The following is a 24,183-nucleotide window of genomic DNA, read 5'->3' on the forward strand; positions in this document are numbered from 1 at the left end:
ACAATTAGGTCTTCAAGTCATGCATTGCTATGTAGGCTGTATGAACACCTAGTTCTGAAAATTGGGATATCCCCAATACAACACAGGCTGAAAAATAGAAATGAAACACATTATTTTCTAAATATAACTGTAAACAAATATTAGGCCAAAACCTGCCCAGGACCAATTGTTAAAATCCTTTTAGGGAGTGCCTTTGTAAAGATGATGCATATTTTAAATATCTGCTTATAAATAGTTTCTGAAGTTCTCAGCATTACCCTGGAATGTAATAATTTGGAAGATTAGGGTTTGCACCTTTGTTGGTTTTATGCATTGCTTGTATTTATATTGTAATTTGCAAGTCAGAATTAGATTTAGGCATTAAAAGGCAAAGATTTAGACATTAAAATGAAAACGAAGTAGCTTTAGGAGTCTGTCTAATTACGAAGCGGCATTTTGAACTTCATAAACTTTCCTGTATTCTCATTAAAACTGCTGGGATTTCTTAATGTGGAAACACTCAGCTTTTCAGGGGATGCAAAAATTCCCATATGAGACATTTTCTAAATGTTATTTTTCACTGACAGAAAACTAAGAATAGGAAACACTAACCCAGGAATCATTACAATGTCAGCTAAACAATATTCTGAACAATGAGAATTTCCAGAAATGGGTGTGAAGTCAATGTAAATCTTAACAAATCCCTTCATTCTGTTTAATTTGGATGACTGATCTTAAGTGAACATAGTTTTTGAGGTGTAAGTTCCCAGGCTAAGACTTCAGTGAGTACCCTGCACTGAAAGAGGTGCCCCCAAGAAAGAGCAAAGCCCAAAAGTTCTCTGTGGTTTGGCTGTGCAATGGTAGTTTTTCACAAGAGGGGCTCTGCTTCCTTGTGGTGTTCCAGATCAACCACGATCTGCAGAATAAACCACAAAACCCCACAGTATAGTTTGTATTTTGTCTGTCTGTCTTCTCTTCAAGATCCTGCTGACTGCAGCGGCCCTCAGGCAAGATCATGCTATATCAGGGTCTTCCACAAAATGTTTTACAGGAGAAAAAATAGCAAGTTTCAGCAGCCCTGTATTATTAGTATACTGGCATTATTTTCCCCTACATTATCAGTTGAATAATTAACTTACAGGCAGGTTGTGTGACTCCCACTGTTTCAACCAGGGAATTCTGTAGCAAAGCCACAAGGAAAACATGCATTTTAGAAGTGTGTAGTGATGAGTATCTCACCCAGTCAGACAGATCTGTGTCTTTGTTTTATTATCTCACATTGTTACTATTTTTCCTAGCACTGTACTGACTTCAAAACATTTTACCAAGTATTTTTCCAGATAGGCTTGTTAGAATCTTCAGTGACTTCAGATTGATCTCTTTCTATCTGCAATATTCAGTGAAATTCTTGGATTAGTAAAACAAATTTCTGTTCAGTGTCTCTTAAAATGAAATTGTACCAGTCTCCTAAGTATGTCTTGTAACTGGTGAAGGAAGTGAGCCATTAAATTTTGAGCTTTGTATAACAATGAGGTGGGTATGGACCCTGGCATCAGCCATGTCATTTCTTCTCAGGTGTGCTAGTAAATCTCTTTATCAATACTGGCTGAGGCTCTCTCAATAACTCTGATAACCCAGTCCTAAAATACCCTTTGAACTGTGGAAGATACAGACTGGGAGCTCTGCTGTCTTACAAGATGAATGTTTTAGGGGAACCAACAGTTCATGAAAAATTCCTATAGCTTTTCTACCCCTAAGAACAACAAACATAAAAGATTACAGTAATTGCATTACATGCACTTCCTTACAAGTGCTGTGTGTCTGCAGGTGGAAAGTAAAGGGAAAATGCCCTGTGGAGAGAAATTTGGTGAAAGCCTTCGAATGGTTGACAGCCCAACAATGACAGTAATGTGTAGCCAGCTGTGTGTTCTCCACATGGGTACAGCAGTGCTGATCAAGAGGGAAGGCTGTTAATGCTTTAAGCCCTTTGATTGATCTTAAAATAATTGTAATCTTTGTCTGCACTCCGTTCTAAGTATTATTTTCTTCTTAATTTTTACCTCTCCCCAGTTGCAGTGAGTAGAGCTGTTATTAAGCTAATTGACTTGCAGCAAGGGAGAAATTATCTCCTTTAGCACTAAAAATGAGAGGGTTTGTGTGAGCATCAGCAGAACCTACTGTATCTTAATGTGACCCTGTACAAAATGAATACCCAGGCTTTGGCACTACAGAGGTAAAAACAAAAACAAAGGCATTCAGGCTCAAATCTTCCCTTTCTGTCTGTCCTGTTTGGCACAACCTCATATTTAATTGTACTGAGTGTGAGAAGCAGGAAAGATGGCTCAGTTTGACAAACTTGAGTGAGAAAGGCATCTCAGTTTCATCTGCACCCTTCCTATCTGTTCTTCAAAACCCACCCATAAAAGCCAGACAGAGTCTGGTATTTTGTGGGTGGAATAGAAAAAAAACCCACAAAAAAATCCTAAATGAACAGGCAGTATGGAAAGGCTGTGGAACAGACAGGATTAGCTATCTCATTAGAAGTGATTCCTTGTGACAGTGTACAGGAGATGCATCAAAGTTGTGGCCAATAAGAGAACTTTGCCCTTCTGTGATCCTTAAGATAATCAAATGGAAAGCCTTGCACAAGTGGTTTATTCTGTCACTGTGTCAGTCTAATGGAGCAAAACCAGCTGTTACTGAGCCTCTGAATACCTGAAAGAAAATGTTCTGAGCAACTTGGAAACAATATCAGGACTGCAAACAGAGCGTGCACAACGCCAAATTAATTGGAATATAAGTGTTCTGAGAGTTAGACGTACTCTTGTGGCCTGTAAACATTAGCTCAGTAGCTAAAAACTCAGCAATATACTAAACTGGTAATGCATCTGCTCCTAGTGCCTAGCTGAGCCCACGTAATTAATTGTCAGTCATAATTGAACTTCATTTTGGACTGTTGTACATAACTTCATTGAGAGGCCTCAGTGCTGCCTTTTCATGTTGTTGCACAGACTGAAGGGTGACACAGTGCCCGTGACTAAAGTACCTTGATGTCTGGTTTAATAATATGAATTTATTCAAGTTGGAATTGCCTGCAATAAATCTATATATGGTAAAAAAAAAAAAAAGAAGTATACACCCAGTATGTAATAAATGTTTATTACCAGTTTTTTCTTATACAAACTCTTCTAGTCACAGATTTAAAATGCCAGAATAATTAATCTGTTTAACATCATCAGTATCCTGAAAGTCTCAGACCTCCCTCCATTTCCCTGATGGGGAAGGAGTGCAGAAATTCTGGGGAGAAGCTGGAAGGGGAAGGCAGAGTATAGGGAGGCACCTTGACTGCTCTGATTTGAAAATGTGCGAGAGCAGGAAAGGAGCTGCTGCCTAAAGCCAGATTTAGTCCCAAGCCATCATTTTAAAAGTTGTCTGCATTCCATTTGAGTTCCCTCATGAAAGATATTAAATCCTGTGGAGACTGTGCATTGAAGTGCAACCAAGATGATAGTTTGTGTATGAGGAACAGCAAAAAAGGGTGATCCTCCTGCACTGAGAGAAAGAAAATGCTGAGATGCCCTGAAAGAAATTATTTGAGAAGAGTGCTGGAAATAAGAAAATCAAATGAGCTCTTTTTATCTGAAAGGGAGGTTAAAATGCTTGTTAGAGTAAATATAAATCCATTCACAGCTGCTTCCCTTTTGAAGAAGGAATAAAGAAATATATGAAGCTCTGCTTGTATTTTACAGCATTTCCCAGAGGTGCAACAATATTGAACAAATAGTGTTATTTACTAGGTCTGGCCTTGTGAGATGCCCACAAAGGATTCCTTTTAAATCTCCTGATCGCTGGTTCTAAGAGAATAAATCTTCAGTAGTACAGTGTGCTGTTAGTTGCAGACAAAGAGTAATCACTCTCCCTAGTTAGAACTTGTTTGAATGAATCAGGGTGTGGTATGGTAGAGCAAAACAAAGCATCATAACTCAACGTGGAAGGCAAAAAATATTCATTATGTGTTGTCTTGGTGCACAGGGAGGTGGGTGGTGACACACCATCCCACTCAGCTTCATCTGTTGCATTTTTGATGCCATATAGAAGTAAAGGAGACCTTTTCTTTAATATAAAGTCATGTATTAGATGGTGTATTTGGTTACATTAAGTATGGACTTCTCTACAAGAGTCAGTCATTCAAGTTTCAAACCAGCATTTGATCGTCTTTGTTACGAATAATTAACCATAAAGTTTTTGACATACAAAAACCCCCCTGTAAAATGGGAGCTAAGGTCTCTGATGTATTTTTCCCCTTCACTGGCACAGTTTTATATGCTAGAAATTATTTATGATATGTCCAATCAGCTTTTCAGCCTGCACTCTTGACATTCTTAAAATTACAGTGATATTCTCTTCAGGGGAAAAAAATAATACATATTTTCCCCAAACTAACAATCTTTTGAACTGCTCTTGCTTTTTCTTTCCTGGCAGTGCTGTAGCTGCTGGCAGGTGAGGAGTTGCCAGGAGGTGAATTGACATTAAAAATGTCAGAGGTCAGGCCAGGTGTAGGAAAAGAAAGAGGCTGTCAAGAAAACAAGTTAACCTTTTTTATGGAAACCTGCTGATCGTACCTTTGTTGAGAACAGCGTTGTCCTGTGGCTGGTCTGTTCCTGCTTTGAGAACTGAAATAAAAAAAAAACAAATTTGAAAAGGTTATACATTTGGTTACCTAAAGGGGAGGGGTTTTCAGTCTCAGTCCTGTCTGCAGTAGATTCCAGTTTTTCTTTCTTTTCTTCTTTTGTTTTTTTGAATTGAAGGCTGGAAGTCCTTTACAAAAGATTAACTTCAGTTCCTGAACTAATTTCAGAATTATGACCATGATAAGCCTTTCTTTTTTTAAAGTGGCTTACATCAGGTCTTACTTTAAATAGAAATTGCTCATTCATGGCATTAGCAGATTTATTTATAAAAAGAGTCATGTTTCTAATTTTTTAGTGGAAATCAGTCTGGAGAGATTATCTTGAGAGAGCTCTATTTTAAAAAGAACTTCAAAAAAGAACTCAGAGAGGTGAGGGTTGCAGATTTCAGTGTCAGAACAGACTGTTTCATCAGTGAAAAATTACCTTGGAAAATGGATCGTTGTACAAAACAGAGGGTTCAGTCTTGAGCCCATGTGAGACCATCCTTGCAGTCCATGTGTTCCTGCTCTGCTCATCAGCACAGGTTTTAGGGGCATCCAAACACACCCTTGCTATGAGAAACCTCCATGGAAGCATTGCTTCCATTGGGAGTGTGGAAGTGCAGCTGGATCATGGGATGGAGCAAGGAGGGTGTCTCTGAGCATCACTTTCAGTGCTGGGAGAGTAAAAGTAAAATACCAACAACCTTAAAACTTGGGGATTTTTTTTTTATTTGGGAGTGTTTTATGCACAATTATTTGGATGTACTCAATTGGGTTTCAGAGGGTTTCTTTGCTTTTTCTGTGTATGATTTGTCTGTCAGCCCAGTGCTTGCAGAGTGGCTTTGTAGAAGAGATGAGTTATTTATCCTGTAGAATTTACAGCTGGAGCAAAGATATTTAAATCACAGCAATAGAGGTCAACTACCTCTTGGTCTCTGCCTTCTTTACTCTTCCAAGGAAACAGAAGTCACATTGCATATGTATTCCACTTCAGTTAAACTTGCAAGCATTGTTTTTGCTCTATCCTCCATTAAGTAAATTTACATAAAGATTATGTCAGGATTGCCCAGCCCCAGGGTGGGATTGCATACCCTGGTGCTCACAGAGCTCATGGGACCTGTTCCAGCGTTTTCCTCAGTGATTGCATGGAGTTGACTTGAGAAGGAGGAGGTAATTCAATGAAGAGCAAGGGTAGTAAGGTCTGTGTGAATGTGATCCAAGTCCTGCAGCAATAAATAAGAGCAGAAGGCAAATGAGATTTATATTATCTGGGGTTGCACTGCCATCTAGTGATCCAGAGGCTCAAGGTGTGCTGTCTTTATTTTGTCCTACAGATCAGCATCTTCATGACACACTTGTCTAACTACGGAAACGACCGCCTGGGCTTGTACACCTTTGTCAACCTGGCCAACTTTGTTCACACCTGGACAAACCTCAAACTGCAAACCCTTCCTCCAGTTCAGCTGGCTCACAAGTATTTTGAACTATTCCCTGAGCAAAAGGACCCTCTCTGGCAGGTAGGCAGGTTTGCTGATTCGGAGATCAGAAAAAAATTGTCTCGATGGTGTTTCTTGTGAAATTCTTTGTTTTGGTTTCTTGTAGAGAAAAGCATTCATATTTTTAGATTTACCAGTTGGTTCCTTAAAACAGCTTACTGAAGCTTCAGTGTGTGATTGTGTTACCTGCCACTTGTAAAAGGCTGTGAAATGGATATGTATTAAGATGTATAATTAAAATTATCTTTAATTCATTTTGTTTGTGACTGTACTTTTAAAAACGTGGGGAAAGGCAGGAAAGTGCATGTTGAGCTATTTCTCTTCTCCTTTTGGAACTAACAGCAGTGAAACATTTGACAGAGAGGTGTATATGCATATTCTAGCAGTTGAAGAAATGAACTTTTCTCCAAGTGTATAAAGAGAAAAAAGAGCATTAAGACCACGGATACCCTAATGCTAAACTGATTAACCGAGTAGAAATAGATTTAGATAGATTAGAAGGTTATAGAAAAGGCTGAGAACTGCCCCAGGAAGAAGTTTACCAAGAAGCTGTAGGTACCTGAGTCCTTGCAGTGATAATATGTAACCCAGGTATCATCTTCTTGAGGTGACTTGCTAGAAATACTCTGAGGAGCAGACGTTATTAAATCAAACATTAAAATGTATTTCAACTTGCTTACTCAGATGTTTTCCAGCCTTGGATATTGAATTGCCAACTTAAGATCTGAGATTGCAAATTTGTACTTAAATATGCATCTTGAAATTCATGCTGTTTTTGAATAAAACATTGAATTGGGGGGGGAAATGTCAGGAATTTTGCATTATACTAAGATAAAATGAATTTAAAAATGGAAATTAGCCTGTAGCCAAATTACTCGAAAAATTATAATTACTTAGAAAAGACATTTGTAAGTAACAGTGACTAAGGCATACTGAATAAGGTGTATTTTGTCTATAATGTTCATTAATCTGAGTACAGTTACATATTTTTAAGCCTAGAAAGGATACATGAAGATAATTCCCTTCACCTCAGGGCAGTACTTCCAAACAACAGTGTCAAAAACTGTTTGCAAGTAGGATTTCCAAAACAAATTTAAACTGATTCAGTTGTAAAGCAGCAAATGAAAAAAACAAGATTAATTTTACATACTGGTTTGAACTGGAGGATCAGAATATGTATGTGTATGGAAAGCCTTAAGTCATAATTAATTTACCCTTTCAGTTTAAAAACTGCAGCATGCATAGTGTGGTAGCTGTTCTAGTAATGTAGAATTAAACATCAGTGATTAGATAACTCATCAACAATTTAAAGTCTTTCTAACTTGTATATCATTGATATATTTGTACGTGGGTGAAAAATTGGTAGTTTATACATAAAGGTAATTTAAGAGCCTTCTCAGGTGTGATGACCAGTGATATTCTGAGTTTTCTTCTCTGTTTCAGAATCCCTGTGATGACAAAAGGCACAGAGATATCTGGTCTAAGGAAAAAACCTGTGATCGATTGCCAAAATTCTTGGTCGTAGGACCCCAGAAAACTGGTGAGATTTTATTGCATTTCAGCAAGATAGGCTGTGTGGCAGTTGAAATAATTTTAGTCAGGCTACTGTGTAGAGATCTTGATCATCTAACAGCATTTTTTAATTTTCAGATATCACCCAAGGGTACTTTAATAACGTGAGTTACAACAACAGGACAGTAAACATAAATGAAATGCAGGGTTCAGGTGTGTGTCAGATTTTGGGGGCTTTCTGTCAAAATGAGTAACACTTTGTTGATGACAGTAAGACAGACAAACTCTTGTCAAAGTGGAAAGAGGAGATGACAGGACAGACATTTTTCGAAGGGTTGGATTCTGAATTGCAAGTACTTATCTGTCCTGCAAGTGTCTTGTTTATAGAAACCTGTTATTTCTTGGCATTTATTTCAAGTCAGGAAGTTGCTAATGGACAGTTTGAATTGCAAGATTGCAGTAGCTTATAAATTAACTTAATGGTTAATTTTCTTCTCTGTAATCAGAAAATTGCATATGTGCTTCCTTTCATCTTCACCAGTCCCTAATAGCTCCTTGAGTGCAAGAGTTCTAAATTATTTTTTGTGACAGTCTCACTTAAACCAATAATTATTTTTAAAACACAGTTATTATAAGTGTGAAAACCAGATTTCAGGCATTGGCATTCCAGTTCTTTTGTTAACTATTTACAGTTCTTTAAATGTCTTCCTTCTGAAAACTCAGAAAGCACAGCATCTTAGGTGACATAAATCAGTATCCTCTCACTGAAATGAAATGGAATAAAGCTGGTTTAGTCCATCTGTGAGTATGATCTCCCAAAAAATGTGTGTGTGTGTATTTTTTTTTTTTTTAAATCTTGGACTTTTATCCTATTTGCAGGTACCACAGCCTTGTATTTGTTCCTGATCATGCATCCTTCCATCATTAGTAACTCCCCCAGCCCAAAAACCTTTGAGGAGGTACAGTTCTTTAATAGAAATAACTACCACAGGGGGATTGATTGGTAAGATGGGTTATTAGTATAAATATACAAGTTTATATATTGTGAACAATACAAAAATGACATTACTGTTGGTAATGGTAACTGTGCATATATAGAGTGAGATAAGAAATAACCTTCAGTGAAATGAGAAAGAAATGCAAGTGAAGAATAATCTTACTACAGAATGTCATAAATGCATTGACTTTTATGAGGCTTTCTTGTATAAATCCGTATATTAATATATGCAAAACAGTAACAAAATATGTTTTTCTCATTCTCACATGCTTTTGAAGTTGGGACAGTAATGGTTGTTAGTTGGATATATGGACACAAAAATTATGTTCCCGTTGTAAGTCTTATTTCTTAGGAGAAAAAACAAGCAGGGAGAGGCATTTTTTTCCTTGAAGTAAGATTTAGAAATAGTAATCGTGTAAAAAGGGGGACAGGAAAAGCCTCTCAAAATGTTCTTTAAAATTCAAATAACTGGGAGGACGTGTCTCTGTAGGTTAGTAAGGGATGGTAAAACAAAGCTTGTGTCCCTGCTGCCGTGTTCTCTGTGGATACCAGGGAGTCACAGGCACAGCTCCACCAAAGTCACTCCTGGTTTCTCCTCTTCCAGAAAGGGCTGCACTGTACAGCACTGCACGATGAGAAGTGGTAACGTGTCCTAGTGGCTGGGGAGCACCACTGAAGGATTATTGATTTTTTTGTCCTGTTTCTTTATTTTACCCCCAGTTTAAGGGAAAGTAGGTTTATTGCCTTTGACTTCGTATTCATCCATAAAATTACCAGGGTGAGCACAGTTCTGTGGTCTCGGTGCAGACACGTCAGATCCAATTTGTTTGCCAGTCACTCGGTTTTCCGAGTTGTCATTGGTGCAGCAGATTTTGACTGGAAGCCTGGCGAGTCAGCCAGTTACAGCCAGTTGAGAGGTGCTGGCTGAACAACTGGGAATGGGAAGGCTGCCTTCTTGCTGCTGAGGCTTTTGGAGTCAGTGAAGATGACAGGCAAGCCAGGCATAGCAGCTCCACACTGATGGAGACAGCCTAAGTACAGCGAGCCAGTTCTTCCACACAATCAAGATTTTCATGTTGCTGGAAGACCCCTTTGCTGCTTCTCTCGTTCCTCCTGCCATATCCACTTCCCTAACGTGCAGGTGCAGTTTGGCTGCCAGACCTGTGCCAGATTGCCTTCATCTTAACATGGCACTGGTGCATAAAGCTCGTGGTGGTCAGCCTGTATAGACCAGGCATGTCCTCTTGACAGGTTCTCCCCACAGCACCCACCTGTGCACTGGGTGCCCCTCTCACCACTGCCAGGTTCTCACACTTGAGTCTTGGATCCTCACAACTACCCACTGGTGTAGCTGCTTAATTTTAGATTTGCGTTCTGTCTGCCAAACAAATATCTCAGACTTCCTAGTCTGATAGTGTATTTTAATGCTGGCTTGTAATGAGCTTACTGAGTGGTAATTAGATAAAAGCTCTCTCCTCATTAGTCCATTAATTGGCTAGGATTCTTGTAAAAATCATGAATAACAATCAGTTCAATTTCTTTTGGGGTTGTGTAGATGCAGCTTTATCCCTGACCCTAACTGAGGCTTTGGCTGGGCTAGCTACAGAAGCAGAAGAGGTTCTTTCAGCCCTCATGACATCAGTATTACCATTTTGAAAGCAGGATAGGTGTAAGTTGTCATCAGTGGTCTTCAGGAGAGGTTGTTTTAAATGGCATTTTTTAATTTTATCAGTAGAGTTTAACTGAAGAATCAAGAAGACAAACATTTCCCGTTTATTCTTTTCCCCAACAATAACGAGAAGTTGTCTGAGGGCCATGGATAAAGAAGACTATTGCTTGAATTCAACTTCCTGATGGATGAGGAAAGCTCACAAAACTAAAAGGAATACAACCCATGTTTTGCCAAAACTGGGTCTCAGAACAATAAGTGAAATGTTCTGTCACTGCTTAGAAACCTTTTACCTAATGAAGCTGTGTCAGTGCATCTTCCCCACATAAACAGACTCTTTTGAGTGAAAGCAATTCTGATACTGAGTATCTTTTTCTTACAGTTTTGCACTGTAATTGATGTCAGCAAAAGGGCAAATTTGGAAAACTCAGTTTCTGCTTTTGGCTTCAGCAGTTTGTTCTGACTGAAAAGTGAGAATTTGCTAATTTTAAGAAGATACACGAATATTGTAACATTTTCATCGAGTTACAAAAAATAGCTGCAATGTCTAGTTATATGTAGTGAGAAGAAAGCTAGTACCAAGTAAAATATCATCAAAAATATAATGTAAACTTCTGTTTGCTTCTATTTGGCAGTTAGCTTTTATTTTGAGTGTTCCAGAGTAAAATATGCTTAACGGATTTATCAACCTTCGTGTGATTTTTGAGTAAATCTGAGGATGATGTTGCTTTCCTAGGTACATGGATTTCTTCCCCACTCCTTCTAATGTCACCACCGACTTCCTCTTTGAGAAAAGTGCCAACTATTTCCACTCTGAGGAAGCTCCCAAGAGAGCTGCTTCCCTCATCCCCAAGGCCAAGATCATCACCATCCTCATCGACCCGTCCGACCGGGCGTATTCCTGGTACCAGGTACGGCCCTGGAAGAACACAGGCAGGCACAAATTGGGGTTTCCACCTTGAGTCCTCTCTGTGTATGCTCTCAGTATATATGTATGTAAAGGGTTTGGATAGTGCAAGCTCTTATTCGTCAGTCAGTGACCATACGTGATCACACATGGGCTGAGGTGTGTCTCCTAATCCTGGAAGTATTTTAAGGGTTGAAATACCAGAAAACACCTTTTCAGAAGTCTGCCTATAATATAAACATGATAAAGTGCTTATTTGATTAATTTATGTAAATGGCACATCCAGAAATTAGTCTATAGACACAGTTATCTAGTTCATGCTCAAAATACAGGATAGATTAAGAAATGTTTGTCAGTAAGACCAACTAGTTTTGTCTGGTTTTCCCAGCTTTTGTGATCTGTAACATTCAGCAATGTAACTTCTTTTACAGCATCAGCGATCACATGAAGATCCTGCAGCTCTGAAATTCAGCTTCTATCAGGTGATCACAGCTGGTCCTCGAGCCCCCTCTGAGCTCAGAGCTCTCCAGAAGAGATGCCTGGCCCCTGGATGGTACGCTATCCATATTGAAAGATGGCTAACTTACTTCCCACCTTATCAGGTGAATAAGACTGTAACTTGACATCCTAACCTTAAAGATATATATATATATACTGTCTTAAACTTTACCTTTGTAAAAGCCTTGCCTACTGAATGCTGATCCTTGGGGATATTCTACAAATCATTATCCTCCTTCTGGCCCTGTGTAGGATCAGGCCTCAAGAGATGCACATCCTAAGCCCTGAATGTCATGTGATAACACAAGGCCAGGCAGACAGAATCACGTGATCAGTATCTCCTTGGCAGATTTATTTCTGGAATGGATTTCCATGACATTAGCAGTGTGTCTGGCACTGCTCCCCACCCAACAGTTAAAGTTACTTCACTTGAGGGAGGCTGGCTGCAATCCAGACCTTCTGTTTATCCAGGACTCTTCTGGCTGAGACAAGTTGGCTGGAGTCTGCACCTTCTGTTTTCCCAGAGTGTGCCAAGGAAGCTCTGATGCATCCAGTTGGTTTTATTCTCCACATACTCTCTTTTCAGCCAGCCTTGTATCTTCTCTTAGTGAGATACACAATACTGTAATATGATGGTATTCTTATGAAATTCTCTACGTTATGTTTTCATTAGCTTTTCTCCAAAATCGATCCATGAATATTGAACAATAAGCATTGTCATGCAGATTTTTACCAGATTTTACATCCCACAGTGATAGTGAAGAACTGGTAGCCTTATGTTTTCTCTGTAAAAGTACTAGCCATTAATATAATTTTTTCTTGGCTGGACCAATCTCTCTCAATTTCCTGCCAATATTTCTTATCTTTCTAGGTCCTTCATTATTATTTCTGTGTTGTCACAACACCTTCCAATTTAATATCATTTCAGAGTTAATTAACATGCCATTTACCCAGGTCATTAATGATGATGATAATTAAAACTGGACCAATTATCGTTTCCTGGTGCAGTACTCTCCATGTAATGAAGGAGTTTGACAGAGGTGGAAGTTTCAGTTTGAAGCTCGAAATAATGAATTTTAAATTAAACTTCCACTTATTTTATCTGTTATAGTTGCTCATTATTGATGGACAGCAGCTGAGAACTGACCCATCTACCGTAATGGATGAAGTACAGAAATTCCTGGGAGTCTCTCCTCACTATAATTACTCTGAAGCCCTAACGTGAGTTAATTAATTTATCATTTTCACATGTTCCTAACATTCCTAAAATACCAGTTAGTGTGTAAGTAAGGTCACTGCAAAATAAAGCCTCTCATACTTGTTTGAGCTGTCAGCAGGATGTATTCCTCAGAACACAGCTCAGGGTTAAATTTTCCACAAGTCATCCCCTGAGCCACTCAATGCTGACAGACAAAACTTTGTGACAATTGTGTAGGAATTTTGGATCAATCAAAAGAAATTTTACTTCCATAAGTGGAACACAGAATGCTGACATGCATGAACAGGAAGGAAGTAGAATTAGTTTCTCTTTATTTTTGACTTTAGCTGAAAAACAGAGTCAGTGGTATCAGTCAGCAATGTAACGTCCGCTCTCTACCTCATAAATACACGTGCACACAGACCTTTTGGATTCTGACACTTAGATTTGGTTACCCTTAAAATAAGGCTGATAACTTTAGGTTAAACCTTTTAAGTCTTCAGTCTAAACTTTAAAGATTTATCCTCCTTGAAGTATTTTACAGCCTTTACACCACAAGATATTTGTTTCAGGTTCGACTCACATAAGGGATTCTGGTGTCAGCTCCTGGAAGAAGGAAAAACAAAGTGTCTTGGAAAGAGCAAAGGCAGAAAATACCCTCCTATGGATTCTGAGGTAAACTGTTATGCTCATTGGCACTGTGCAGGGATTCAGCTGCCACATGTGGGACGTGATGCAGGCAAAACCATAAGAAGGGAGAGAAGACCAAATGAAGTGCTTCTGAAACCCTGTCCCCTTTACCTTATGGACTTAAGCAGCAGGGGCTCCACAGCACATGTGTTTCCTCAGTCATGGTCAGATATTTGTATTTCTGTCTGGTCCCTTGTCCCTGAGAGTAGTTAGACCCTGACAAGTAACTCAGACCCTTACCCAGTTTTAAGAGGGGGTAAGTTCTGTTTCCATGAATTTTCTAAGTACCTTCCCCAGAGAAATGCTCAAATGAGGAAATCTCTGTCAGATCAAATGCTGCAGCAGTTTAGTCTCCAGTAAGTTTTATGTTGATTCTGTTCTGCATTCCCATTTCATTTAGCCTGACTAAAATGCAAATAAAAACTTACAGTTTGAGCAGCAATAAGAATTAATGTACCAAGTAAGCCAGGATTTTTTTTCTCCTGGTACTTAAATTGTAAGTAACTTCACATCAGTAGAGTCTTACTGACACAAAATCATTGAGTGAGAAGGATTTTGGTCAGAGATAAGACAAGACTGTATTTGTTTACTGTTGTCTTTTTCAACTCTAAATACTTCTCAAAATGAGGTTACTAACTGATACATGTCTACCTACAAAGATAATTTAGAAGCTTTCATTTCAGTCTCAGTGCAGTAAATTCAAAGTAACTGCATCAACCTCGGTGCGATTCTATATTTACATGACTATCTGAGAGTAGAATCAAATCCTTGACTTCAGTGTTCATTTGGATCTCTGTTTCTTTTGAAATTACCTTTTAGAGTTCAGTTCCTAACTGAAGAGCTTAAACTTGCATGCAGTAGATAGCATAAAACCATATAAATTGTATAAGAGAAAGTAAAGTTTTGACACATGTCAAACAAACTTTGAAACATCAAATTCACAACAACTGCAGTACAGCCTTTTATTAAATAAAAATGCCTCCTTTTGTATCCCTCAGTGCAGGGCCTTTCTGTCAAGCTACTACAGAGATCACAATGTGGAACTGTCAAAACTTCTTCACAAATTGGGACAACCCCTGCCATCGTGGCTGAGACAGGAGCTGCAGAAAGTGAGATAGCATTGGAAAACAGCTGTTTGAAATCTCCCTTCCACACTTCAGTCATCATACCTAAACTCTCCAGCAGCTACCAGAAGGTCTTGTAAGATATACCTCTTCGAAAAAGTGTAAAAGATAGAAATTATTTCCATATGCTGGCATGTGGATTGTAAAAAATACATGCATTTCTTAGAGCTCTGATGGGCCAGATCTTTCTTACAAACATTTCTGGGCCTGTGGACTTGTGGACTACTGTGCACAAATGTGGAAGTTATTTACAGCTGGTAAAAGCGTCAGAAATACATGAACTGTCCAATTTCATGGTAAATATTTACATTTTTATATATCAGTTTAAAAGTATTGTGTCTCATGTAGGTTTTGTAGCCCATTGTTAGGCCGCTGACAGTTTTTCTTCCTATTTGATTATTGTGTTGCATAAGGTAAGAAAAGTTAATGTAGCACAAAATGCCAAGTGTACTTCTGCCTTTGGAATCAGCTTGGTAATAACCCAAAGTGTGTACAAACACAGGTGAGAAGTACAGTTTATGTGATATGTATGATTTAGCCGTGCACAGCAACTAAATACACAGAGCAAAATCTGGAAGCTGCTGGCAAAAGCAGTGTAGAGAAAACCAAACTCACACAAACAAAACTATCATAGGAACCTGTGATTATATCCTGTAACAGCAACCCCTTACAGTGTGGTAAGGACCTTTGTCCATAATTATGTCTGATCTTGTACTGACTGAAATGTTAGAATATAGCCATTATCTGAACAGAAATTAATTTGGACATGTGAAGCACAAAAAGTGCAGTATAGTCCTCATGAACAGTATTAGACTTAAACAATTGTGACTCAAACTGGAGCAGTGGAAGAAACTCCTGGTTCTGTGAGCAGCCAGAGCCAGGCACTGCACTCACAGGCTTGCTGTGAATCAGGAGTATCTGCACTGAAACGGATGAAAAACTAAAAAAGAGCAGAAAGAGATCCATACTTTTATTGCCTTAAGTTGCACTACTATTTTTTCTTTTATTTGCCTTTTTGCTTTCCAAGATCTTTCAACCTTATCAAAATTGTAGCACATTTCAGTAACTTTCTGTTTACATCAGCTGCAAAATTCTATCAGATTTCGAGAAGAAAATATAGGTCCTGGTTCCAAACATCTTAAACATATTTGATATTAAAAATTGAGGAAGAAGATGAGTGACAACTTCAGCTGACTGTGACCTTAATGCTTCTGCACTGAACTTTGGCTCCGAGTGTTTCTAAAGGCATGAAGGGGTAGTGAAAACAAAAGAGAACTGCAGTACTAAATGCTGTGTTTTATACAGTAGCTCTTACAATGTTTTCATACTTTGTTTTAGGGCGAATACTTAAAAACATGCATCAAATGGTGGAAAAACTTTCTGTGTCTCAGTGCTGTTTTACGACATTCCTGTAATCATATGATTTAACTTTCAAGGTAATGGAACGGAAACCAGTCTGTTATTCCCTAAATAGAAAACAGATGTTGAGATCCTTACTGTACCTCTAACTGGTAATCTTTATTTATTGATTTTGTCTATGTAATACGTGGTTTTGATAAGCCTGTAAAGAAAAAAATCTAGACAAATTTGCTGTATATACCAGTATTCTTTACACAGCACATTTTTGCTAAGGGAATATGCATGATTAATGATGAGGACCTGCTAGAGTAGAATTTTTTTAAGATGAACATCTTTATTATTTATTAGACAGAATGAGAATTTTCATTTCATTTTAAATATTCACTGTCGTGTGGATTTGTCTCAAAAGCTGACTCGTCTTAAAATACTTCTTATTTTGATAAAAGAAATACTCTGGATTTTGAACATCTGTAAAAGCAAGTACTCTGCGTGCTTTGGACAGCTCATGCTTCCTGCAAGCATCTGTATAGATTTGTTACAACTAAATTGAATAACTGGAGAAAATACCCGGGGTTTTCATCCTGGCGTGATTGATTTTACCCTTGATGTAACCTGATGTAACATCACTCAAACATTTTTAAAAAAATCCACAGGGATTGCACAAAGCTCCTGTTGTGCACTGCTGCCTCAGTTACTCCACGTTCTTCAGTGGAACAATTAGAAAATAGAAGAAAATGGGAAAAACCTTGGGCACCTATCAAGTGCCTGATATTTTCAGGGTGAGAGAACCGTCTGCACAGAGATTTGAGTGCCTCCTCCGTGCAGGAGGAATGGCCTTCAGCCACATTCATACGTTCATTGTTTTAAAGAATTCCCTCTCTGTCTTCCTTCTCTGGGAGAAGAATGGGAACGAGTGGGCAGCCAAGGCCAGAGCAGTGCTGGGGACATGCACATTGGTCACATTGTCCCCTGGGAAGTTGTACAGCCCAGCGGTGGTCACCATGAGGCACTGGCATAGCAAGTCCTCCACATGCACGACCTTAGCCTTGGATAGATTCTTGCTTTTTTGTAAAAGATATGAAGCCACATCTGTTTTCTCCAGAGCTATTCTACTTAAATGTGTTCTTACATTTAACAGGAGCCTTTAAAAAACAAGAGTGACTTTTAACATGCAGTCAGCTTGATGAAGGCTGAGGAGGCTGAGCACAGCATGCAGGCAGCAGCTAGATGAGTTATTTCCCATGTCATAGGATGGACATGAGTACAGCAGAGTAAGCAAGTCATACCACATGAGTTATCTGGCAAAGTTTAACCTCTCTCCTCACAGCTTACCTACAACCAGTGTTTGGTTTCCAGAAATAGACTATCAGTATTAATACTCTTAAAAAAAAATACTGATTTCTTACAATGAGTTTCTGTTTGCGAGTCAAAGTCGGACGTTTGATTGTGGCTGGTAACACAGCCATGGTTTCAGTTCCCCTGGTAGGTAACTGCACAAGCAATTTCTTTGACAACTGCGTGATTATTTGAGCTTCGCCTTTGTTTTCCGAAATCAGATTCTGAAATTTGCTTTCTGCAGACCTCTGTGCCATTAAAAACCAGTGTGTGGTTATGAGCAGAAAGTGACCACTTGGGGGGGTGTAAACACAGAGCCTGATACTCAATTACCTAATTATTTGAGCAAACATTCCTGAAAATACTGTGATATTTTCCCAGTTCTACTTGTGCAGAAAGAATTAGTTTGAATGATTTGCAGACTATCTTGTACAGAATATCCTTTTTCATTGCTTAAAAATGTGAAACTTCCTCAGGAAGAAATTAAATAGATATTTCGATGTTTATAGATGTAATACTCTTGTCATTCACATTGAATGAATATTGCTGGAAACATTTTTCTCAGAGTTTTTTTAAATAAAAAAAAATAGATATTATTCTGATAGTGGCATGGTATTTGAAGTGCAACAATAAACTCTGATAAGAAAATGTAGTGCTGCGTGGAAGTGCCTTTCATGTTCACAGAAGTTGTCCTTTTCCAGGTCGGTTATCAGCTATTGCAGCTTGACACTGAGCTACAACACAATCCAGCAGCACAGGAGCAGCATGAAATGTTTTCAGAAGTGAAAAATGTTGCTTACTCTTGCTGTGAGTGAATATTGCTGCTTTATGCAGCTGCTCGTTTTACTGCTTTTGCTTCCTGCTTACTTTTTATTTCTTGCGCCAGAAATCGCTAATGTGCTGGAGAAACGTCTCCAGAGTTTGCTGTTTGTAAGATAACAACCAGAATTTATTCAAATTACTTGCCTTAGGGATTCAGTGGTTGTGCCAATGCATCAGCCTACACAGACATGAGAAAACCCTTCTTAGGAGAAACCTGTAAAATATGGTATGAATGTCTAAAGGAAAATTCAGTACGTTATCAATACATTCAGAATAGAAAACTGTACTTATCTAGCTGGGCAAAAGCTGCTTAATATCTTCATAGGAGTGTGGAAAATAGGAAACCTACGTTAACAAAATACTCCATTCACTACAGAGATAAGATGCAACCTGTAATTAAGTAGTCTAAGCTTTTTGTATAATACCCATCTCCATAATCTATTAAGAATAACAGAAATGAAGTGATAAAGTAATAAGACGTAGTAAGCAAAGGGAAGAGATCCTTGCTGCAAATAATACCTGCTTGGCCTCTCTCTCCAATTTATCTGCTTTCATTTAATATTTCTTTTTAGTTCTTCTAGTCTCCAAATTCTTAGAGCTCAAAGGCAAAAGACACTATTTTTTTTTGTCTCTGTGCATCACATGGATGAAGACAGCACAAGTCAGCATGAAAGGATAATTCCCAGGAACAGGAGGGCAATCAACAGCTGAAACCAAGGACTAGGGAAACCTGAATGGAGGAGGAGTTTAAGACAAAGTAAGAGTGATAATTTCAAAAACATACATTGAGCTTGTGTCCTCACTAGGCTGAGGATGATGAATGATAGTTAAATAAGATGCTGTGCTCTGAAGGGTACAGTTTATTAGGGAGAGTTAGACTTGTCATTAGGAAGCATTTCTTTATAGAAGGTGACCAGACTCTAAACAGGCTCCCTGGAGAGGTGGTTTATGCCCCAGGCCTGTCAGTGTTTGAGAGACATTTGGAAAATGCCCCACAACAGGCTTTAATTTTGGGTCAGCCCTGAGGTGGTTGGGCAGTTGGTCCCTGCCAACTGAAATGGTCTGGTGACTACTATTGTATTCCACCCTGTACTAATTAAAATTGAGGGTGTAGGAATTTGGCCAGCATTAACCTGCAAATTAAGCATTTGCTTATATGGACTGGAAGAGGTGTTCACCTAAAGGGATGGCTTCATTTTTCTAGCACAGCTTTCACAGCCTCTTCTTTCTTCTTAGTCCATGGTTATCAAATAACAAGCAGGGACTGTTTTAGCGTTTATGGCTGGACCAAGCACAAATACACATAGACACGTGTATCCACATAGGTGAAGCAGCAGCGATGTCTCGGCCAGCTGAAGGGCTCTGCTTTGCTTTGGAGTACCCGCGGCCTTTTTTCCATGGATCCCTTAGTCCGTTTGCCCCCGAGGGTGCTACTCGGTAGCTTCAGAAAGCCCCGGGAAGGGGTTGGTTCCCTTTACATTTCGCGCCTTGCCCCCGCCCCTGGGTTGCCGCCCAGCGCGCCCCGAGGCCACGCCCACCGCCCGTGGCCCCGCCCACGTCTCCGCCCGAAGCTCCGCCCGTGCCCCGTTCCCGCCGCCGGCGCGCGAGGGGTCGGTCGCGTGGCGAGGGGGTGTCCGCGCGGGCGGGCGCGCGGGGCGGCCGTTGGCGGTGAGGGGGCGCGCGGCGCGGCCGTTGGCGGTGAGGGGGCGCGCGGCGGGCGCGGGAAGCGAAAGAGGGGCCGAGGCTCTGAGGGAGAGGCTGAGGGTGAAGCTGAAGCCGGCGGTGCTGGTGCTCGCAGACCGGGCGCGCTCTCCTCCACAGCGGAGCCGCCGCGGCAGAGGAGCGGAGAGAAGCGGGGCGAGCAGCAGGTGGGCTCCGTGACGAGAAGGGCGGCCGGGTGGAAGCCGTGAGGCGGCGCGGGGCCGGGGCTCGCATGAGGGAGGAAGGGAGGGAAAATGGCGGCTGCCACGTGGCGGGGTGGGGAGCGGTGATCCATGACTCCATGGGGGCTGCCGCCTGTGGCTGACTCCCTTCCTAGGCATGGAAGAGCAGAGCCTTGCGGATTGGCACAACTTGTACCTTCTTGTGGGTATGAGTCGTTGACTGTAGCAAGTAACAAACCGAGTCTGCCGTGGGACTGGCCGTCTCCCCCTATTGTGTTTTCTGGTTGTTTGGTTTTCAGTTTTCACCTTTTTTGTCCCCGGTAAGCGATTACAGCCCAGTTTTTAAACTTTTTTTTATTTTATTTTACAGGAGCGCAGAAGCTGAAAATCTGGAGACTTATCTGATCTTGAAGATCCTTCCCCAAAAAGTATGTGACTGGGTGTATAGTAGGTAATAAGATCTTCAGGAGTGAGATTTTTATCGGGAAAAATAACGATTTGATAATTTATGTTTAGTGATTAATCTGCTGCGACGTGTTCTCTGAAATAGGTATAGGTTTGGTGTTTTATTTTAAGCCATGCTTCATTTTTACGTTGTTTATTGTCAGAAAAATAACACCCGAGTGCATTACTGCAAGGAATGGGAGGAACGGGGTTTGGGTGTAGATGCATCAGAAAAAATCCACTATTCCTAGCATAAAAGTCACGTTGTCAGTACTCTTGTTTGCCAAACTAGAGGTATCCGAATCCACAGATTTCTCGGGGATATTCTGTGCAAGGGGAATGTCTTTTTCAATAAGCACGGGAGTTCTAAGCAGAATCTGCAGTTACAGGAGCAGAGGGAAACACGAGGTGGATACTAAAAGCATTGTTTCAGCGCATCCTGCTGTTCGGTGATATGTCTGTTTGCTGTCTTGTATATTTTCCCGGTAGCAATATTAAACTACCTCAAACTTGTTTTTACAGGGGAAAAACACTCTTGAGTTGTGATGACAGAAGAAGATGGGGGTAAATTCCACATGTGAATTCTAGAAGTAGCTGTGACTAAAATTTTAATTTTTACTGGGAGAGGGGTGGATCTGTTTCATTTTGATGCCTTTGTGAGTGGTAATATTTCTGGTTATCAAGCAGAGCTAGAAAAGGCTAATTTTAGGCTAGATCTTAATCCTGATTTTTAAATAAAGTTAAGATTTGGAGCTTTAATGAGAGATTTTGCAGTTCTTCTCATCATTGCAAAGAGGGGCTGGAACACAGCTTACTGTGCCTAAAATTAGCCTGCCTGCTTCTATACAAGCACAGTTGGGATGAGTAGCCCGTTTTGTGCAGCTTTCAGGGATGTGCTGCTCCTCTTTGGGCTGTCACTAAGTGTTGAGCAATTACAGTAATGGGTTTGGTAGTTCAGTGGCCGTGCTGCACTGTCCTGTGGCTGACCACACTGCAGGAGTATTAAATGCAGTGACACGTGGACCTTCAGTGGCGGCTCCTCTGCTGCTGAAGTATGTTAGAAAGGTGGTTGCAAAGAGTGTCCGTGTACTGCAGAAGCTGAAGGTAAGTTTTTGAAGTCTAGAAAGTTAATGTGGAAACTTACAGTCATGATTTTGGTATCTATGCCAATATAAAGCGTTCACATGTATGAATAAATCAATAAAGAGAGTTTGGCTGCAGGTGTGGTTTCTTTCTTTCTGCTGGTAACCGAGATTAGACCTGTGCACATTCATTGGAATGAGTTACACTTGCCAAATCTGCCTGTTCTGGGGATACACCTTTTGGCAGAATCCGTGGTTTCGGGTGGTGGATGCATTGTGTGGGAACCATTCCAGGAGGGGTATGACTTTGATCAGAGGTTGCTGCTTCAGGGCAGAAACAGTGACTTTGAATATAGCTGCTTTTTCAGCTGCAGTTCCTGGGGGCTCCATATTCACAGAAACAGATGGAGCTCCAGTAGATGGTGAGTCACTGCAAAATCAGAACATTTTACTTACAGTCTTAGCTAACACCACCTGTGCTGACACAGTCTCCTATAGAATATTTTCCAGTTAATAAGGAAAGTTTTTTGCTAATTGTTCCAAATGGGAGGTTTAGGGTAAGGGGGCTTTGAATGGGTTGGGAAACAAAGTCTATGGAGCTAGAACTGAGATCATCAGCAGGCAGTGTGATTACTGCTAAGTGTTTGGCAACTGAGGTGGGAATTCCTATTGGGAGTGGATGGAGTGGAAGTGTGGACTCTTAGTTACAACATGGATTAGACTGTGGAAATTACTTCTGGTGGTAGTGTTATGTTTTGGTAGGGAGATCAAGGAACTGTCATAGGAAACATCATCTTATTTTTCAAGCATATACTTTTGCTGCCACAGTGGAAGTACAGCTGAGTGGATATTCTCTGTGAACTTATAGTAAGTGATACCACACCTGTTGAACTGGTGGTGTGTGATTACTCTCCTTTTAAACAGGTCTGTCATATGACATCCTTACTGCTTGGCATTCCGAGGTCGTGGCTGCCAAGCCTGGAAGGCAACAATCCTGAGTGTGTACTTTTGAGTTTCCTTTTCTCTAAGAGGACTTGGCTTGTGTAATAACCTTAGTGCTTCCAGAAAACAACATCTTTTCTTACCTTCCCCTAGCAGATGCTAGACAGACTAGCCAGGAGAAGTCTGGGGCTGTCCCAGAACAAGGTGTGGGCAGGAAAATGCTGCTCTTGTGGCAAGCACACTGATGCAAAGTGGCTTCCTTAATTTTTTAGTGGTGGGGTTTTTTTTTTTGTGCCTGGCCATGGCTCTATGAAGAAAGCCAGGTGTAGGTAAATGAATTGGAAGCAGCAGGAGTAGGGCTGGAGATTGGTTTCTCCAGGGATCTTCTTGAGTATAAATACTATAGCACAGAAAGGCATGAAATAGTTGCAGTAGCATTGAAAATGGAGAATATTGAGGACTGACCTTTTGTTCTATACAAGCTGTTACAGTGCTGTATTTCTGGAATTAAGGTAGCTAAGGTTCTAGGTGTTCTGCATGTAGTTATAAAATGGGATCTTGGTTTATCTGTGGTTTACAGGTAAGTGCCCTTTTTGGGAAGTTTTTTGGGGTCAGGATCAATTTAATAAATTTTGTGTGTCAGTTGCAGTGATGCTTCTGCTCTTGTATATTCTCTGTAAAATGAACAAAAACTCGGGAAGCTGAGGGGGGCTGCATCTAACTAAGTCTTTACAGTGTTGAGGAGCCTGAACAGATTACAGACCGGTGTTCAGGATGGTCACTGGTAGTAGAAGTGCCAAGTGCCAATAGTTTATGCCACCGTTAACACTGTGGCCAACCTGCTTAATAGAAAAAAACCTTAGCATAGGCTGAAAAGCAGGGGGTTTTATACAACCTCATTTATTAAAACATTGAATTGAGGGGAGAGCAGCAAGGGTCAAAACATTCTTAGGCAGTTTTCAGAGTATAGGATTAACTTATTTGTGACAGCCTGACTGGTGTGAGTAAACGCAGTGGGAAGGAATTCTGCCATACAAGACAAATTTCCCTTTTTGAGGAAATAGCCCTAAGCTTATAAAATAGTTTCAAGAGCACCCTTTCTTGTTTAGGAACAAGTTTACCCAGCTGATGTTCCTGCAGCACCTGCTTGTACATCCACAGTATTAATGTACAGAAGTTGTAGTCAGTGTGGCAGTTTTTATTGTTTACATGTACATCATCAGGCTCATTGAACAAAAATGAGAATGGCATAACACGGAGACAATTTCATTTTATGTTAGAAACTGGAAAGGCATGCTCAGCATAGAAACAGTAGTGCAACATTTTAAAATCTAATAAAGCATCCTATTAAAAGAGCAGTACTAGCAAACTACTGTACTAAATCTGTTTACTACACTTAGTATGCAGGCTTAATCCCACCCCCAAGTATCGTATTTCAGCTTCTAAAAAAGATTATTTCCCCTGTACACAATGCATATATTGCACTATATAGACTACTTCACCATAAGTCTCAATGGTCTTGTATAGCAAAGCTTGGATGGTACAAGTGGATACATTTTGACAGACGTACTTCC

General features: G+C 40.1%; 1 protein-coding gene and 1 non-coding gene across 19 annotated transcripts in view; both read left to right on the forward strand.

The window, feature by feature from the left end:
* The window catches only part of LOC127478752 (bifunctional heparan sulfate N-deacetylase/N-sulfotransferase 3), a 256,760-nt gene that overhangs the window by 191,634 nt on the left and 40,943 nt on the right, over positions 1–24,183 (forward strand). For 8 of the 18 annotated variants that reach the window (XR_007907315.1, XR_007907312.1, XR_007907316.1 and 5 more), the window contains 11 exons: positions 5,986–6,168; positions 7,591–7,687; positions 8,539–8,662; positions 11,062–11,236; positions 11,664–11,834; positions 12,842–12,951; positions 13,501–13,603; positions 14,617–17,372; positions 18,138–18,243; positions 18,840–19,015; positions 20,512–24,140. Coding sequence is in view for 1 of the 18 variants with exons in the window: in XM_051804846.1 (XP_051660806.1) it covers positions 5,986–6,168; positions 7,591–7,687; positions 8,539–8,662; positions 11,062–11,236; positions 11,664–11,834; positions 12,842–12,951; positions 13,501–13,603; positions 14,617–14,736 (1,083 nt within the window). In the remaining 17 variants the exon portion in view is untranslated. Of the gene's footprint in view, positions 1–5,985; positions 6,169–7,590; positions 7,688–8,538; positions 8,663–11,061; positions 11,237–11,663; positions 11,835–12,841; positions 12,952–13,500; positions 13,604–14,616; positions 18,071–18,137; positions 18,244–18,839; positions 19,016–20,511; positions 24,141–24,183 lie in introns of those variants that run through there. The other 10 variants (XR_007907325.1, XR_007907324.1, XR_007907327.1 and 7 more) reach the window with 9 other exon arrangements.
* On the forward strand, positions 20,249–20,379 carry LOC127478835 (small nucleolar RNA SNORA24). The gene has a single exon (XR_007907379.1). It is a non-coding gene; the product is annotated as a small nucleolar RNA SNORA24 (small nucleolar RNA).

The sequence above is a fragment of the Manacus candei genome, unplaced genomic scaffold (genome assembly GCF_025592945.1).
Source record: "Manacus candei isolate 608988 ecotype Guabito, Panama unplaced genomic scaffold, ASM2559294v1 h1tg000062l, whole genome shotgun sequence".
Lineage (NCBI taxonomy): Eukaryota > Metazoa > Chordata > Aves > Passeriformes > Pipridae > Manacus > Manacus candei.